We start from the raw sequence: 17,885 nt of genomic DNA, 5'->3' as shown, positions 1-17,885 counted from the left end.
TCTGCCCATCTTTTCCCCCCTAAACCTCCCACCAGGAAGTGAAGTAAACTCATTCTTACCTAATGACTGTTGACCCCAGGCTGCTTTGTGGCGGCCATTTTGTGGCAATTACATCATTAAGAGGGAGGCGGGTCTAAGCCCTGTTAGGCCAGCCTGCCTTTGTCAGATGACTCAGGTTGCTCAGCTCTACTTGGCTTAGCAAGCTGTAAGCCATCTAACAGTTTTACAGAGTCAGTTAGACATCACAGGAGATGCAGTGCATCATGGGAAACCCCAAACCAGGAAGGGAAGAAAAAATAAAGACACCAATTGGAGCTTCATGGACCTGCAAACAGCGGGAAATTCAAACAGAGACAGACTCTGGAGGGATGGTAAGTGGGAAAACTATATTTATGGTTGATTTAAGGCTGTGCTGTTGTCAAGGTAGATGAACCTGACAGTTGGAAGATGTGACCTTAGGGAAGAAGAAAGAGCAGATGAGGAAGACTGAGAAACCTGATGCCATCCACATGAAGTTTCCTTCTTCTGGGATTCCCCAACTGCTGTATATAGCAGCTATACTAGTCTGTGACTGGGTCCCATTGAGAGAGGAGAAATTTGCTGAGAAAGCATAGACGCTGTGTTAAATCCAGTTGTGAATAGGAGCGACCGCCATCTTTGGTACAGAACTTTGGCAGGAGGGGGCCCCCACTCATTAACCGTGATTGGCCATATATCTAAAGGAGACCCGGGTCAGTAAGCGTACACGCCATATTTTCTAAGACCAACATCAGGCCTGTAGTGTACACCAATATGGCTAAGGACGGTGTACAGAGACTGCTAGTGCACCACGTTGGGTAGGAAGGATGTAAGTCTTAGCTTAAGCCTGATTGTATATAATTTTGGGATATTTGAGTTGTTATTACCTTTATTATCTTTGCAAAACAAGAGTCCGTGGAGCCTTGGTCGGACTCTCAAAACACGGGATAGGCAGATATCTCTAGCCTGTTGCCACGGGGTGCCTCCATGATGGGGAGAGCACCACACCACCCTGATCGGTAGCCCCTAGTCCCTCTCGGTAGCGAGTATTGGAACATAAATAGGGAAACAACAGGGTGGCCCCTTTTTGTCAATGTCTAACTCAAGGTGCGAGTATTGCGATCATGACAAGGGCTTGCCAAGGCAGGCATCCATCCACAGACAGCAGTTTCGGGGTATTTGCCCCTCGTCAGTGTGGAGCAGGATTCTGGCTAGTTAAGGCAATGACAAATTTATAACCTTTACCTTATTACCTTTATTACCTTTGCAGTTTTAGTACTTTTCAGTGAAGTACAGTTTTGTTAAACCTGGTGTTGGAGTCACTTTCCGCGTTCGTGACTTCATTGTATCTTGGGGAGCCAACCACGGAACACGGCTTATACTCTAACGGCACACATTCTCCTCTCTCATCTTCATGTGCCCTAAAGCCCCTCTTTGTTTCATCTGCATGTGTGCATCTTAAAGGCACACACACAAATGAATGATCGAGGGGTTTCAGGGCACTTCCGACGCAGGCAGTTTCTCTCTACTATGCTGCCTGTGCCTGGAGATGAGAGAGGAGAATGCCCGCCGTGAGAGGAGTTGCTGGGGAGCGGGTGACAAGTGAGTTGATGGGTCTCCCCCTCAAGCTGGTTAAACTTTCGGACCCCAGACATTTATGCTTTGCGACGTCCCTGCTTTTGGGAGATCTGTGGTGACACGCTACATATTCTGGCACAATTGAAGCAGAAATAAAAATAAAACATTGTCAGCGTATGATATCTAATTTTTTTTTAGACTGGCTAACACCCAGTGCTCTATATAAGAATGACCCACAGCAACCAATGACAGCTCAGCTTTTATTTCATATTCTGCTCTTTAAAGCCATTTTCGTATTCTGTATGAACACTGGCCGTTGTTTGAAATGGCGTTGTTTGACGTGTCAACCAATGGCCGAGGTGTTAGATGTTTACCCGGCTGATACTGCAGTATGGGCCAGGTAAGCATCACTTTATTTTAATTAAAATTTGGGCACATTCGGGTGTGCCCGCACTCCAATTAGCCATAAAGCACAATGTAAAGTACAGCCAGGAGCCACACTTTACATTATGTGCTCAGCCTATCTTGTACAGCTGCTGTTCACTGAATACAAAATAGACCTGTCATTTATTTTGTGCGGCCAAAGAGAACAGAGTGTATACACTACGGCCTTGATTCCATACAGTGTAATGTAATTGTACACTGTCATTTAACAACGGCCGTTGTTTAATGTAAAAATACGTAGTAAGAATGTGGCCTAAAAATTTAAAGCTGCTATATTTGATTGGTTACTACGAGAAATAGAGACATACAGTAGGGGGGCATTTATCAAGGGGTTTGCGCCTAATTTCTGGTGAATAATTGCATTTCCCTTACGTCCTCAGCAGCAGCACAAATGGGGAAGATCCTATCTTCCTGCAATGGTAGGACAGATGGTACTAATAAAAGATTGATTAGGAGCCCTATAAGAAGGCCATACAGACCCCTCCTCCTTGTGTTTTTTTCTGTCCTCCTGTGGGACAGGTGGTAGGAGAGGGAAGCAGGCTCAGGCCTATGTTTGTGTCTGACTTTCCTTTCCAAAGATTCTTCCTTTCCACATGGTCGTGTGGAGAGGGGAAATTTATAGAAATGTTGTTTTTCCTGCTCTGCTGTATCAGAGAGGAGATTATTTACTTTTTAGTAGAGTTATCGCTCAGCTTCTCTGCTGTATGGAGCCGCTGTGTGAGGGAAGCCATGAAGCTGCTGCAGTAAGTATCATGGTGCTGCCAGACCTGTGTCCTCACCTGGGCGGCTGCTAATGTTTCTTGATACTTCAGCAAGGTAAGATATGCTGCTTTTTCTTTTGAGCTGGAAGCCTGGCCTGTGTGTCAGGAGGATTATTGGATATATGGATATGTGTATGTATATGTATATATATATATGTTGTATGAGGCTTTTATGCCTCAAATGTTTTGTTTCAATGTCTTTCACTTTTTTTAACATTGGTTGTGCAAGTCCTGTTAGACTGCTTCACTATATGAGTGACCTATGTAACTATAGTGTGTATACATGAACACAGCTTTAAAGCTGCTAGTTGTGTATTAGTACACCTGCTGTCTCATTATTTTCTCCAGTACTGCTACAATGAAGCTATGAAACTGTGTATGTGTGTGAACACAGCCCTAGAGCTGCTAATTGTGTACACCTGTTGCCTCATTACTTTCTATAGTACTGCCATTGGATGATGCAGTGAAGCTATAAAACTGTGTGTGTGCACACAACCCTAGAGCTGTTAGTTGTGCAGTGTGCACACCTACTGCCTGATTACTTTCTATAGCACTGCTACCAGATGATGCAGTGAAGCTCTGAAACTGTATGTGAACACAGCCCTAGAGCTGCTAATTGTGCACACCTACTGCCTGATTACTTTCTATAGCACTGCTACCAGATGATGCAGTGAAGCTATAAAACTGTGTGCACACAACCCTAGAGCTGCTAGTTGTGCAGTGTGCACACCTGCTGCCTGATTACTTGCTATAGTACTGCTACCAGATGATGCAGTGAAGCTATAAAACTGTGTGTTTGTGTGTGCACACAACCCTAGAGCTGCTATTTGTGCATTGTGAACACCTGCTGCCTAATTACTTTCTATAGTACTGCTACCAGATGATGCAGTGAAATTGTGTGTGTGAACACAGCCTTAGAATTGTAGTTGTGTAGTGTGTATACCTGCGGTCTGATTACTTTTCCAGTATTTCTATCAGATGATACAATGAAGCTATAAAACTGTGTATGAACACAGCCTTAGAGTTATTGTGTAGTGGAAGATACACCTCCTGTCTAATAACTTTCACTAATACTGCTAACAGATGATGCAGTCACCCTATGGAGCGTCTGTGTGCTACTCCAGTGCTGCCATTTAAGAATGCAGTGAAGCTACTGTGTATGAACACGGCCTTAGAATTGTTAGTTGTATACTATACACCTGCTGTCTATTTACTTTCACTATACTGCTATCAGATGATATAGTGATCATGTGGACCTTCTGTGTGCTGACATTTAAGAATGCAGTGAAGCTACTGTGTGTGAACACTGCCTTAGAATTTAGTCGTGTACTATGTACACCTGCTGGTTAATTACCTTCACTAATACTGCTATCAGATGATGGTTATCATGTGGACCTTCTGTGTGCTGCTATTTAAGAATGCAGTGAAGTTATGAAGCCACTGTGTGTGAACACTGCCTTAGCATTGTAGTGTACTGTGTAACACCTGCTGTCTGATTTCTTTCACTATACTGCTATCAGATGATGCAGTGCCCTATGAAGCTACTGTGTGTGAACACAGCCTTAGAGTTGCTAGTTGTGTACTGGATACATCTATCTAATTACTTTCCCTAATACTGCTATCAGATTATATAGTGACCATATGGAGCTATGTGTGTGAGCACGGCCTTACAGCTGCTGGATGTGTATTGGATACACCTGCTATCTGATTACTTTCCCTAATACCGCCATCAGATGATGCAGTGATTCTATGGAGCTTTTTTGCGCTGCTCCAGTGCTGCTATTTAAGAATGCAGTAAAGCTACTGTGTGTGAACATGGCCTTAGGATTGTAGATGTGTACTATCTGATTAGTACTGTTATCAGATAATGCAGTGACCTATGAAGCTACATCCTTAGAGATGCTGGATGTGTACTGTGTATACCTGCAGTATAATTACTCTGTAATACTGTGTACACCTGCTGTCTAGTTACTCTCTGTAATACTGATATCAGATGATGCAGTGACCCTATGGAGCTTCTGTGTACTGAAGGATGCAGTAAAGCTATGAAGCGATGTGTGAACACTGCTTTAGGATTGCTGGTTGCATATTCATTGCACCTGTGTGTCTGATTCCAGGCACTCTGCACTAGTCTGTTAGTCGGCCGGTCAGTCTGGCACAACTTCCATCCTTGGATGTAGCAGGATTCTGGTAACAGAACTTCTGGGGAAAAAGCTTTCTTGGCGTACAGATCCTGCAAGATTCCACTCTCAGGTGGCAGAGAATTCATTTGTGGATTGCAACTTTTTCTCAGAAGAGACAATGACTGCTTAAGATTTTACATCTGAATGATAATCTACAGGCTGAACTGGATGGAGTCCGAGGTCATGGCTCCTTCAGACGCACAAAGTCCTTGTTAAAAAAAAAAAAAAAAAAATTTCTTAGTAATTTAAAAAATAATAAATAAATAAATAAAATGTCTATATTACTATAGCTGAGCAGTATACTTGGCTGCCCGATCCCCACAGTTTGGAGACTGGTCCTTCGTTGTAAGGGGGCAGATGTTCACTCCAATATAAAGATAGTTGGATCTGTATTGGACATTCTCATGAAAGTCTAATAAGAGAAGGAACTTCTACTTTTGTTCCACATTCCGTAGGAATTCTAGTACGGAAGGTAAAGGAAAGAATCCTGCACAAGAAGGACCAGACGTCTCGGAGGCCTTGGGGATGGGGACAAGAACTTGTGACTACGTCTTTTCTGACAATTTATTTCCATAATGAGAGAGGTCTGTACCAGTGTTATATGATAGGAAAGGCTACCATATTGAATTTTGATCTGTGGGTCCCTCCTAGAGGGATGTTATCTGACCGTGTATACCTGTATACAGCCTCCTCTGAGGAAGGTGCTGTATGTGGGATCTATGATCTGTAGGTCCCTCCTAGAGGGATGTTATGTGACCAGGTATACCTGCATGTACCTGTATACAGCCTCCTCTGAGAAGGCGGTTGTATGGAGGATTTATGCTCTGTAGTTCCCTCCTAGAAGAAGGACGTTATCTGGCCATGTATACCCGCATGTACCTGTCTACAGACAAAAGCTGCATATTCCTTTACATCAAGACCTTTTGTACAAGGCAATTGGCATTCTTTTCAATTTACAGCCCTTCTGTCTGGAATAATCTTGGCTCCATCTACAGTCACCACGTAATGTCTATTGTACTTTGACTGTTTGAGAAAATTGAAGCTCATCATTGTTTTCTGGCATCGAACAATTCCTAAGGAGGAGAATAGATCCCCAGTCTGTGACTTTCTTCCTCCAGAGAGATTACAGAAGTTGACACAAGTCGGGGTTCTCAGCACTCCCCAGTTGCTGTCACTTCATCTGATACCCTTGGGTCTTATGTCTACACTGGAAATAACACCCAGAGACAAGGATAGCTTTTCCTGCTCAATGGCAGCAGTCTCCCAATGAAGTGGGTAGAGAAAACCATTGATATATCAAGCAGTGGGGTGCGTGTATGAGCAAAGGGCAAAGGAGCCTTAATCCCCATCAGAGATGTTGCTGGCATCCAACATATGAAGGGAATACTAGTCCACTCCAGCACACCAATCTATGGTAAGCTATCAGTATAAGATCAAAACCGCATCTAGGATGGCGCATACCGATCTTTATAGGGGCACTACTGGAGGCAGGGGCATTTTGTCTACTGGCAAACTATGCTGCGATGTAACCCTGTCGGAGGAACGGTCTCTGGACCAGAAGCTTTCTGGAAAATCGCATGGAGGATAGACCTATTCCTATTCAAGGTTCAAATTGGAAAACCTTTTTTCCTCACTCCTAAAAAGCCCAGAGTCTTGCAGAATCTGAGACAAGGTTGGGCCTTGGTCAGCCTCATTTGCCCCTATTGACCCAAGAGGGCATGGTTCACAATGGTGAGCCCCCTGCCTAAGAATCTTCTGGGAACTCTCCCAGTCTCCCCAGCTACTGACACAGAGTAGCAGAGATTACTCCCAGCGTCCCTGCCAGGTGTGGGCAGAGTCTAAAAATCTTGCAAGTAGCAAGTCTCTGGTTTCATGATGGCCTCTTATTATCTAAAAGCATGGCGCTAATTCCATAGGAATAATCTGGAGGCTTCTGTATACCCTCAGTTAATAACTCAAGAGGGCAGGCTTGTCCGAAGCTTGACTGCCGTCAACAAGGTGGGAATTGATATGCTGTCAAAGTGGTGACCACTCTTCTGTAGTCCAGAGCCACAACTGCCTACAGAACCTACCTGAAGGTAAAGAAGATGTTTGAAGCCTGGTGGGTGAAAGTCTCTTCCACATCTCCATTGTTACAATCCATTACTCCTGCCAACACGGGAGAGAAGGAGCTTCATCCCTTAGATGTGGGAAGGGCTTGGAGCATGTATATTGAACGGGCAAACTCCTTCAGGAAATCTAACCACTTGTTTTTATCCTTTGCAGGGAAAAACAAAGGATGCAAGTCATCCAAAGCTTCTCTGTCCAGATGGATAAGGGAAGTCCTCTCCATAGGGAAGTCATCTCCATATGCTAACAAGAAGCTGGATTACAGGTACCTGGTGCAATCAAGGCACATTCAATGAGGGTAATATCATCCACATGGGCTGGAAAAAGATCTGTACCCTTGGAACAAATATGCAGGACTGCTTCACGGTCGTCCGTCATTACCTTTGTCAAGAACTATAGACTAGATATTCACGAGTCAACCAGTTTTTGGCTCAGCCATTCTGTCTTCTGTAATGTAATGGCCCTCCCTAGTCTGTTTTCATAGCTTGCTATATCCCCATTTGTGCTGCTGCTGAGGACGTAAGGGAAAGGATAATTTTTTACTCACCGTAAATTTTCTTTCCTGTAGTCCGAAGCAGCAGCACAGACTTCCCGCCCTGATTTAAACAAACTATTATTTATGCAGCATACCTTGATTGTTTTAATGCCTTATTAACTAAGATTTTATTATGAATTTTAAATTTTTTTGTCGTTAGAATTAACACAAGGAGGAGGGGTCTGTATGGCCTTCTTATAGGGCTCCTAATCAATCTTTTATTAGTACCATCTGTCCTACCATTGCAGGAAAATAGGATCTTCCCCATTTGTGCTGCTGCTTCGGACTACAGGAAAGAAAATTTACGGTGAGTAAAAAATTATCCTTTATCACCCATTTTTAGTCTAAGTTCTATTTATGAACCAGTTTTCGACAAGTGAATATTTTTAGATGCAACTTTTTTTTAATCTGCCTGTTTTAAGTATTCACCCAAAAGTTTGCATAATCCGGCATTAGCGCCCAATTTATCATTTGCGACTTTTTAAAAAGTCGCATAAACAGGCGCCATCTTACGTCTGGTCAGTACCAGGTGAATAAAACTGTGTAATTTTTTTTAAAGTTGCGCCTTTTTATTTAGATGCATTTACTATGGCAGTGCTACATTTTAATGAATCAGCCACAAGATATTAAAACAATACACACCAATCTCCATTAGAATAGTTGAACTTATTAGACTCCTCTGTAAATGTCCCTCATACTGTATGTTTATGCATTTTTATTTATGTATTTTTTGTGATCTATAAAATTCTTTACAACCAGTCATATGATACACAGCTGCATACATCTCAGCATATGCGTGAACAGCCAGACATAAACTGAGCGCAGTAGTAATTTAGCCTAATATACTACGATACTCCTATGTTTCTGCTGTTTCCCTCTCTGTTCGGCTCCTCCCTCACATCCAGAACACCACGCAGCTTTCACTTCTAAGTTTCATTTCACCAAACACTGTCGATAGAGGAAACAACACGGCAGCACTGAGATCTATTACTCAACATGGAAACATTATCACTTGCAGGTAAGGGATAATATAACTAACTACTTAATATAATAACTACAGTATATACATTATAAAAATAAGAAGAACATAATGTGTGCTTAAAGGAAATCTGTCACATTATAATCTCCAGGCAGCTTGTTATAGAGCAGGAGGAGCTGAGCAGATTGATATACAGTCAATGAGAAAAGGTCCAGGATAACTGTGTTCATGCAACTCTGCTCATTCTGGGTCATGTGGGTGGTCCTACCTAGTGACTGATCACTATCTATGTACAAGTGTCCATACAGAGCTGTCACTCACTGAGTAGGACCGCCCAACTGACTACTTAGCCAGAAATGACCAGAGAATTCTATGAATAAAATACTAGTTAACCTCTTTAAGTCGAGATGGGCCTTGCAGTAGGAACGTGTATAATTATTTCTGACATGAAGAGGTGGGGCTTTCATATATTTGCACTCTGGCAGCTTCATAATGAACTTGCTCCAAGCCCTCCAGGCGGCGCTCCAGGCCAGGTGATGTAATTTAGACTCAATGGCGCACCTTAGTGGCAGATTTGAATCTCCCTCTGTACTGTTGTGACTGGTCTGCCTGCCAGTCAGTAGACTAGTTACACAGCTGCCTATGGTTGGAACTCAAGGGGGTGGTCCAATCACGTTCTGGACCAGACCCCTGACCTCCTGTATAACGCCTCCAGTTTGTTAACCCTTTGCTGACTATAAGCCTAGTTTACCAGCTTGTCCAATGCTTCTTTATCCTTGTATTATCATTGTACCCTTGTTATCTGGCTTCCCTGACCCCGGCTATTGTATCTAACTACTCTTTATTATTTGGCATCCATGACCTCGGCTATCTCTCATAGAAATCAGTATAGTATACTTAATAGAGCACTAAACCATTAAATCAGCACTGTATTACCTTGGGTTGTAGCAGCCCAGATCTACAGATTGCCGAGCCGGGATCAGCGTCATTTGGACACTGAGGCTAGGCCCGGACAGTATAACGCATCCCCTGCTCCGCAATCCAGCCACTAGACACCAGGAATGGGGGCTATAATGGACATTTAAAGACAGCTGCCTTTAACTGTCCTAATTAGCCACACCTGCTATTAGCCGTGGTCCCTGGTTGCAGAAAGCAGCCGGGATCGCAGCGGTTCAGAGCGGGGTCGCGACGCCTCTCTGAACCTCCCCACCCGCAGCAGGATGTGTCGGAACGTCCTACTGTAGGAGGGGGTTAAATGAGAAAAGGGGGGTGATTCAAACTTTTATTAGGGGAGCATTTTTTTTAATTAATAATTTTTCTTTTTTACACACATACTAGAAGTCCCCCTGGGGTTAGGGTTATTCCCCCTGGGGGACTTCTAGTATTACTACACTGATCTCTCATAGAGATCTATGCAGTATAGATATATTGCATAGACCCATGAGATCAGTATTCTATTGCTTTTGGCTGCTGCAGCCTAGAGCAATAGAATACCGAGCCGTGACCAGCGCCATTATGGTGCAGACCCCGGCCTGGGACATATACAGGGATTGCTCCTCTGTGAATGCATTGCCGGGGGGGGGGGGGGGGGGTTGTAGGGGGCGATCCCACCCACTAAATCACAAATGATGGGGGACAGCTAGTATTTAGATGCAGTTGTCAACTTTTTTTTTTACATACACATTAATTAGATCTAATACAACTGCACTGATCTATCATATATTTCAGTCTAGTATATTAGATCAGTACTGTATTGGTCTGGTCTGCAGCAGACCAGATCTATAGATTAACAAGCCAGGATCAGCGTCATTTCAACGCTAAGGCCCAGTTGGGTAAGGAGAAGGGATATGCCCTCTGCGATCGCATCACAGATGCTATCCCCCCACTAGATTACTACGGAAGGACACCGCAGGGCATTTAAATGCAGCTGTCAAACATAGGCATTTAAATGCCCTGCGGTGACTTTCCGTAATTAGCAGGTGCGGCAATCGGCCTGCTAATAGCCGCAGTCCACAGATCACATGGTCACAGATTGTTGGGATCACATCGGTTCAGAGTGGGGTCGCGGTATGGCCCCTCTCTGAACTCCCCTAACGGCGCCATGCAGTACGAGATATGTCATGGGTCCTTAAGGGGTCAAGAGGAAGGATAAATACCTGTCATTGACTGATCAAAACCCCCACAGTGTGACTTTCCCTGACAGGCAGAGGAGTAATACCTCCATCCTGTTGGATCTGCCTCAGACAGACTCTATGAGAAGATTGACTATAATAGTGATCAGTAATGTGCAATGGCATAGCATTAATCTGTACAGTGGTGCCTTGGATTACGAGTAATCCAAATCACTCTTAAACCAAAGCAGATTTTACTATAAGAAATCATTGAAATGCAGAAAAACGGCTCCACCGTCCAAAAATAATAATTTTTTTAAAATCCTAAATAACATGTAAAACAAATGAAGAAAACAATCAGAAACAGCTAAATATGTCATATTATAAGTTACTGTACAGTATAGCAATCAGCATGTGGAGTATAATGTATAGTAACTACATAAACCTGTAAAAACACCTGCAGTTTGTAGATACAGGATGGAACTGCAGATCCCTATAATGTAGTAGTGTAGTACAACAGGTTAAAATAGAGAAGCAGGGCTACTGTCAGAGGTCTGTGTGGTCACATGACAGCAATAGGGAAGGGTGTGTGTTCAGCATGGACCAATTAGGAAGTAAGAATTGCAGAGCTGTGCAGGAGTATAGTGAGAGAAACTTTTCTATACAGCATTGTTAACAGCTGAGTGTAGGTGCAGGCAGATTATAGCATCAGTGTGTATAGCTGAGTGTAAGTGCAGGCACATTATAGCAGCAGTGTGTATAGCTGAGTGTAAGTTCAGGCACATTATAGGAATGGAATTATACACAGGAATGGAGAGGATGGCAAACACTAACAGAGGATGCAGGGAGCATGAAGGAATGAGCAGGGCATATGTGGGCACATACATGCAGCATTCTCTGTCCGGGGAGAGAGGAGTTACAGCTATGAAGAGATTACCTACACAGTCCTATCCCCTTATGCAAGCCTCAGCCTGAAATGGATCTGCTATGATCTGGAAGGTGAGGGAGACTTCCTGGGTCAGACTACAGTGCTGTAGCCCCCTCAATGCAGACCATGCCCCTCCTCCTCCCACCCAGTACAGGGAGCCCTTAAATCAAAGCAATGCTTTTAAACCAAGTTACAATTTTGAAAAACTGTGAGCTCTTCTAGCAAAACGCTCTCAATCCAAGTTACTCTTAAACCAAGGTAGCACTTAATATGTAATCTAATTATTGCATATTTAAGTGCTTAGAGTGTAGGGGAAAGTGGATTTAAAGGGGTTATCCAAAAACATGGCTTCTGTCTTTTGTCTCCAGTTCAGGTGTGGTTTGCAAGAGGAGAAGTCCACCCTGAAGCTATTATGTTAGCATGTTAGTCAGTATGTTATTGCATCATAAGAGTTACACAAATTCTCAATATACACTTATTATGGGAAATGCACTTATAAGGCTTTTTCCCCTCCACTTACTACTGCATCAAGTCTTCACTTCCTTGATAAAATGGTGACATCATGATACACTAAGGAGCAGGCAGGGCTGTGCAGCGGGTGTGGTGTGTGCAGCCTGCCTAACATCCTGATTTCTAGGGCAGGGTTGCTTCTGCCATGAGGCGGAATGAGGCTTCTGCCTCAGGCAGCAGATTGTGTGGTCCTGCAGGGGGCGGCAGAATCTTCCCAGTCACTCTCGTTTTAGTTTAATTTAACTAAAATGACAGCTGCCCCTGCCTCCTTACAGTATTCCATCTCTGACCTGGTCGGCTCCTCACCGAGGAGGGGGGGGGCGGCGGCTGCTGTGTGCTGGACAGGTCACCAGGACATAAATCAGTCGGCTGCAAAGTTCTCTGTACCGCAGGCCGTGCTTCCCCATCAGTGTGGTGACCTTCGACCTCTGCTCCGATGGTGTGTCTCCTCCCTCCTCCTCAGCAATTCTGTGCAGCGTCCACGATCTTTTGTCCCTGCTGTAAGCCTGCTGATTCTTCTCTCTGTCTAGGTCTTTATCCTCTCTCTTCTCTTCTCTTCTTTCTTTCTTCTGTATATACAGACACTGGCTTCTCTCCTCTCTTTGCCTACTAGGAGTTTTTTGTAAAATAAAAAGATTTTAAAAGAATTGTTAAAAAACAGTGCATAACTGGATGCAGCTCTCAGCCCCTCTGTCTAGTTCTTTATAAAGTAAGAGGCTTAGGAGGCAGCAGCTGAGGTGTATTAAGGTGAGGTTCTGCAGCAGCTGAGGTGTATTATGAGGTTGTGTAGCAGCTGAGGTGTATAATGAACCTCCCAATACACCTCGGCTGCTGCAGAACCTCATACAACACCACAGTTGTTGCAGAACCTCTTAATAGACAATGACAAAATAATATGTTTATTGATAGCAGGGAATACTTCATACACAATTGATCCTGGTGTCAATCAAGAGTGCGGGGGGGGGGGGGGCACCATTTTTATATTCGCATCAGGCAACAGAAAAGCTAGAATCGGCCCTGTTCTGGGGACCTGTCCTACCTGCACTGTGCCGTCAGCTGAATCCTCTCGGGTGTTGGTTGGTCCCCTGAGTGAGTGCCAGACTGCCTCCTCTCCGCCTCCCACCTGCTTGCCTGCACTGGAGTCTTGAATGAGCCAAGGCATCCTCCTGCTGCGGTAATCAGGCTTCTTGGTGGTGTGGGGCTGCTCCGGACGGCTCTGTCTCCCTCCATCTCCTCACGCTGGAACTGTCATCCTGTTTGCACCTACACAGCAGCCGCCGCACAGCCCACAGCTTCCGTTGTGTCCCGGTGCCAGCTGTACAGTGTGTGTGTGGGTGTAAACAGAATGACAGCGCCGACATTTGGAGTGGGAGGGGGACAGGGCCATCTGGAGCAGCCCCACACCACCAAGTAGCCTGATTACCGTGGCTCACTGTAGACTCCAGTCCCAGCAAGCAGGCGGGTGTAGGAGAGGAGGCAGAGCGGCACACACTCTAGTGACCAACTGACTGACACCCAAGGGGGATCCAACTGACCACACTGTGCAGGTGGTACAGGTCCCCAGAAATCAGGATTTTAGGCAGGCTGTGCACACCACAGCAACCGCCACTGTCCAGCCCAGCCCGCACCTCACGGACTGATACAGTGAGTCGTGACATCACCATGTTATCCAGGAAGTGAAGCCTTGATACAGTAGTAAGAGAAGGGAAAAAAGCACTTTATAAGCATTTCCCTTAATAAGTGTTTAATGAGAATTTGTATAACTTTTATGTTGCAATAACATACTTTCATTTAGCTTTGGGTCGGACTTCTCCCTTAACCCTTTCATGACCTGGGGTCATTGATGCCTTAATGCCCAGGTCGAGTTTGGACATCAGCTTATGGGATCATAATGATCGCATAAGCTGATGTCCGTATGTCTGCCCCCTCTCTTCTATCCCCTGCCGCTGTTACAATCCTGTGACAGAGGGCCGGGGAAAGAGGGGAGGGGCAAGCTCAGGGGCGTGCGCCCTACACGCCCAGCCTTCACTTGCGGTTTCCATGGCTACCATCGGGGCTCTGCGATCACTTCGCAGGGCCCTGATGGACACTGGCAGAGATTTCTCCCTCTGTAGAGGAGCCCTATAGATTTCTATCTATAGGGTTAACTCTCAGCACCGGAGCGCGGTTCCGGTGCTGAGAGTTACGGCGGGTCCCCGGCTATCACTGAGAGCCGGGACCCTCTGCGGATGACACAGGCACAGCTCCTGCAACTGTGTCATCCTGGATCGTTAATTAACGTCGCTGCAGCATAGGCGGGAGAGGGTTAAGCTCCATTCCCTTTATTGGAACTGAATTGCAAAACTACCCAAAACAGAGACAAGAGTGGTGGTGTCTCTGGAAAAAAGTGGCCATGTTTTTATAACATCAGATAAGAGTTGATCAAGTTAGGGAATCTGATAAGCCACATCATTGCCGTTATACACATGCATTAATATTTTGCACCAATGAAAATAATATTGCACACATCTCATTTTATAACTTCTCTAAAGCGTTCCTCTTTTTCGCAATGTTTTTATAAACTGTTGCACAGTATTATATTTGTGGCCCAATTGCATCAGAACTCGCGTGGGATTAGTTTAGGAAGTTTAACCCATTTCCTGAATGTGAAAAGCTTTGGCTGATCTGCCACCTGCTGGCCAACAAGGAGAAACACTCTGACAGTAATTCCCCGGCTGCTGAGGGAGAAATGTTTTTCTCAACTTCAATTATAGGCAATTAAACAGGCGTATGTATATTCCTGTAGGAGAAGTGACGTCTTGTTTTGCTTTCCATATAACCTTAAAACACAGCTAGATATATTTGTATTCCAACCGAAACTAAGCACGTTCCTGTTCAGTCCATGACAGCCAGTGCTCTGAATGATCAATACAGATAGCCAGGTGAAGTGTCTGGCAGCGCTCTTCACTCTTTGGCTCAGCGCTTTATCTGACTGATTGCAAGAGACAGACTCCATAAACCTATAAAATATAATATAATCTCCTGTAAGAGTGCACACTCCTGGCTCTTATGATCACAGAAAGTCTCAGCACGGAGACCCTGCCTGATTCAAATGTTCCCTATATGTGGGGAAAAAATAGCAGAAGTAGGGATTTATTAATTTTTACCTCTGTTCTTTCCTTGCTTTGAGGTCCAGTGGGCGGTGTCACACAGTTATTGACAACCTGTATGTATAGCTGTCAGTCAATCCATAGAACTGCCCCCTGGACTCCCCAACCCCCCAAAAGAGGTTAAAATGAATAACAAATACTTCAGCTGAATATTTTCCCACAAATACTTATGTCAATGCATATATAACACATAATACATCTGTCAAAGGAGGGCTGATGGATTTTTTTGAAATGTGATAATAAGCTTCAGTAAGTTATTATTGATATGGGGAGACTCCAATGGCAGTAGATATATATATATATATATATATATATATATATATATATATATATATAGGTCCAAGAGTAGATGGACAAAAAATAATACCATTAAAGGGACATTTATAAAACTGGTGTAAAGTGAAACTGGCTCAGTTGCCCCTAGCAACCAATCAGATTCCACCTTTTATTTTCCAAAGAGTCTGTGAGGAATGAGAGGTGGAGTCTGATTGGTTGCTATGGGCAACTGAGATAGTTTCACTTTACACCATGGGGGAGATTTATCAAACATGGTGTAAAGTGACACTGGCTCAGTTGCCCCTAGCAACCAGTCAGATTCCACCTTTTATTTCCTAAAGAATCTGTGAGGAATGAAAGGTGGAATCTGATTGGTTGCTAGGGGCAACTGAGCTAGTTTAATTTTACACCATGGGGGAGATTTATCAAACATGGTGCATACCTCCCAACTTTGGCTGAGAGGAAAGAGGGACATGGACACACCCTTAACCCCACCCAAAGACACTCCCTAACCCCCAAGACACGCCCCTAACCCCCAAGACACGCCCCATAACCCCCAAGACACGCCCCTACCCTTCCATATCACGTCTTCCACTGTAGTGCCACACTGGTTTTCTTGCAGAAAAAAATGGTTTGACCAGGATGGTAAGTATAGCACTTTAACTTATATCTCTTTTCCTTCTGAGCTAACTCTTGGCTTTGGCTCATTTCCTCTGCAAAAAAATCTTTTTAATTTCTGAAGACTTTAGCTGGCAATAAGTGATAAAACCTAGAATTTAACATATTGTGGATTACATCCTAACACTGAATGGAGAGATATATACATACTCAGGAGAAGGATAAGTATATAATACACTGCTGTATACCTACACAGAATGGAGAGATACTGTATATACACACTCATACAGGAGGGGGATAATAAGTATATAATACACTGCTGCCTACATAGCATGGAGAGATATATACTCACTCAGGAGGAAGATAAGTATATAATACACTGCTGACCACCAGGGCTGTATTTACAGCTTGGGCTGCACTAGGTCTCAATACGCCCGTTGTGAAGGCCCATTTGAACACGCCAATTATCGCTAAAGATCAAATATCACCAACATATATGACTAAATAATGCCACCATACAATAACTTAAAGTGACTGTACCACAGGCCCAGGCTGAAGCATTGGAAGCGGGCCGACCCACCCTTAGGGTACTATTCCACCAACAGATCTGATGACAGATTATCTGCCAAAGATTTGAAGCCAAACCCAGGAGTGGATTTGAAAAGAGGTGAAGTCCAGTCTGTCCTTTATGACCTGATCTCTGTTTATAGTCTGTTTCTGGCTTTGGCTTCAAATCTTTGGCAGATAATCTGTCGTCAGATCTGTTGGTATAATAGTACCTTAGTGGGAAGAAACTCCAGCCCCTCCACGACGTGACTGCATTAGAATCAATGGAACCCTATCATAGAGGGGCGGGGGTTTCCCCCCACTAAGGGTGGGTTGGCCTGCCTCCAGTGCTTCAGCCTGGGCCTGGTGGTACAGTCACTTTAATGCCGCTACTGTAGACTAACTGCATAGCATGATAACTAAAGTACCTCTAGTAATTGCCAAGTTGCATTATATAAGCAAGAAAAAAAAATTCTTGTAGTTCTTCTCTAACTGTTAACTCCCCACTTTTGGCCAAAAGTACCAAGGCCTATTTTTCAAATCTTTGTGAAACTTAAAGTGTACTGATCGTCTTTCTCTGGTGGCAGGATATCCTGTACATGCGCGCACCGGAGATGGAATACTTCCGGCAGTGCCGTTGCATACAGTGCAATTGATGGTATTGTTGGAAGAATTCTGCCTCTGACTTGCACCTTCACAGGTACTGTAGCATGGTGGCAGCATCCTGCCACCAGTAAAAGATGATCGTTACACTTTAAGGCTTTGTTCATATGCTGTACAAACAACCGTTCAGCTTGAATGGCTGTTGTTTAAGACAACCTACGGCTGGAGTTATTGAACATGTTCATTACTTTTGACCATAGTTAGCGTTAAACAACAGTTGTTCACATGGAACGGCCGTTGTTTGTACAGCGTATGGACATATATGTGGTCACCAGTAGCTGCGCAATAATGGCAACATTGTACATCTATTGGTGACCACATAGGGACATGGATTAAACTACATACATGGACCACAATTGTGGGGAAACAGTATTAAAGGTGATATCCTCTCATTTAGGAGTGATTCTCTATTATCATCTCTCTGTACCCTCTGGGCTGCCATGTGTTCTGGCTCTGCCTACTCAGCCTAATGCAGCA

At 44.2% G+C, this 17,885-nt stretch overlaps 1 protein-coding gene across 5 annotated transcripts in view; it reads left to right on the top strand.

Annotated features, from left to right (window-relative positions):
* Positions 1-278: 278 nt before the first annotated feature.
* The window catches only part of LOC138767243 (uncharacterized), a 44,891-nt gene continuing 27,284 nt past the window's right edge, over positions 279-17,885 (top strand). For 2 of the 5 annotated variants that reach the window (XM_069944636.1, XM_069944633.1), the window contains exon 1: positions 279-371. In XM_069944636.1, coding sequence (XP_069800737.1) covers positions 320-371 — 52 coding nt within the window. In that variant the 5' untranslated portion in view covers positions 279-319. Of the gene's footprint in view, positions 372-8,563; positions 8,647-16,166; positions 16,227-17,885 lie in introns of those variants that run through there. The other 3 variants (XM_069944635.1, XM_069944638.1, XM_069944637.1) reach the window with 3 other exon arrangements.

The sequence above is a fragment of the Dendropsophus ebraccatus genome, chromosome 11, assembly GCF_027789765.1.
Source record: "Dendropsophus ebraccatus isolate aDenEbr1 chromosome 11, aDenEbr1.pat, whole genome shotgun sequence".
NCBI lineage: Eukaryota > Metazoa > Chordata > Amphibia > Anura > Hylidae > Dendropsophus > Dendropsophus ebraccatus.
Note: the sequence above shows the minus strand (reverse complement) of the source record. Positions and strands in the feature narration are given on the sequence as shown.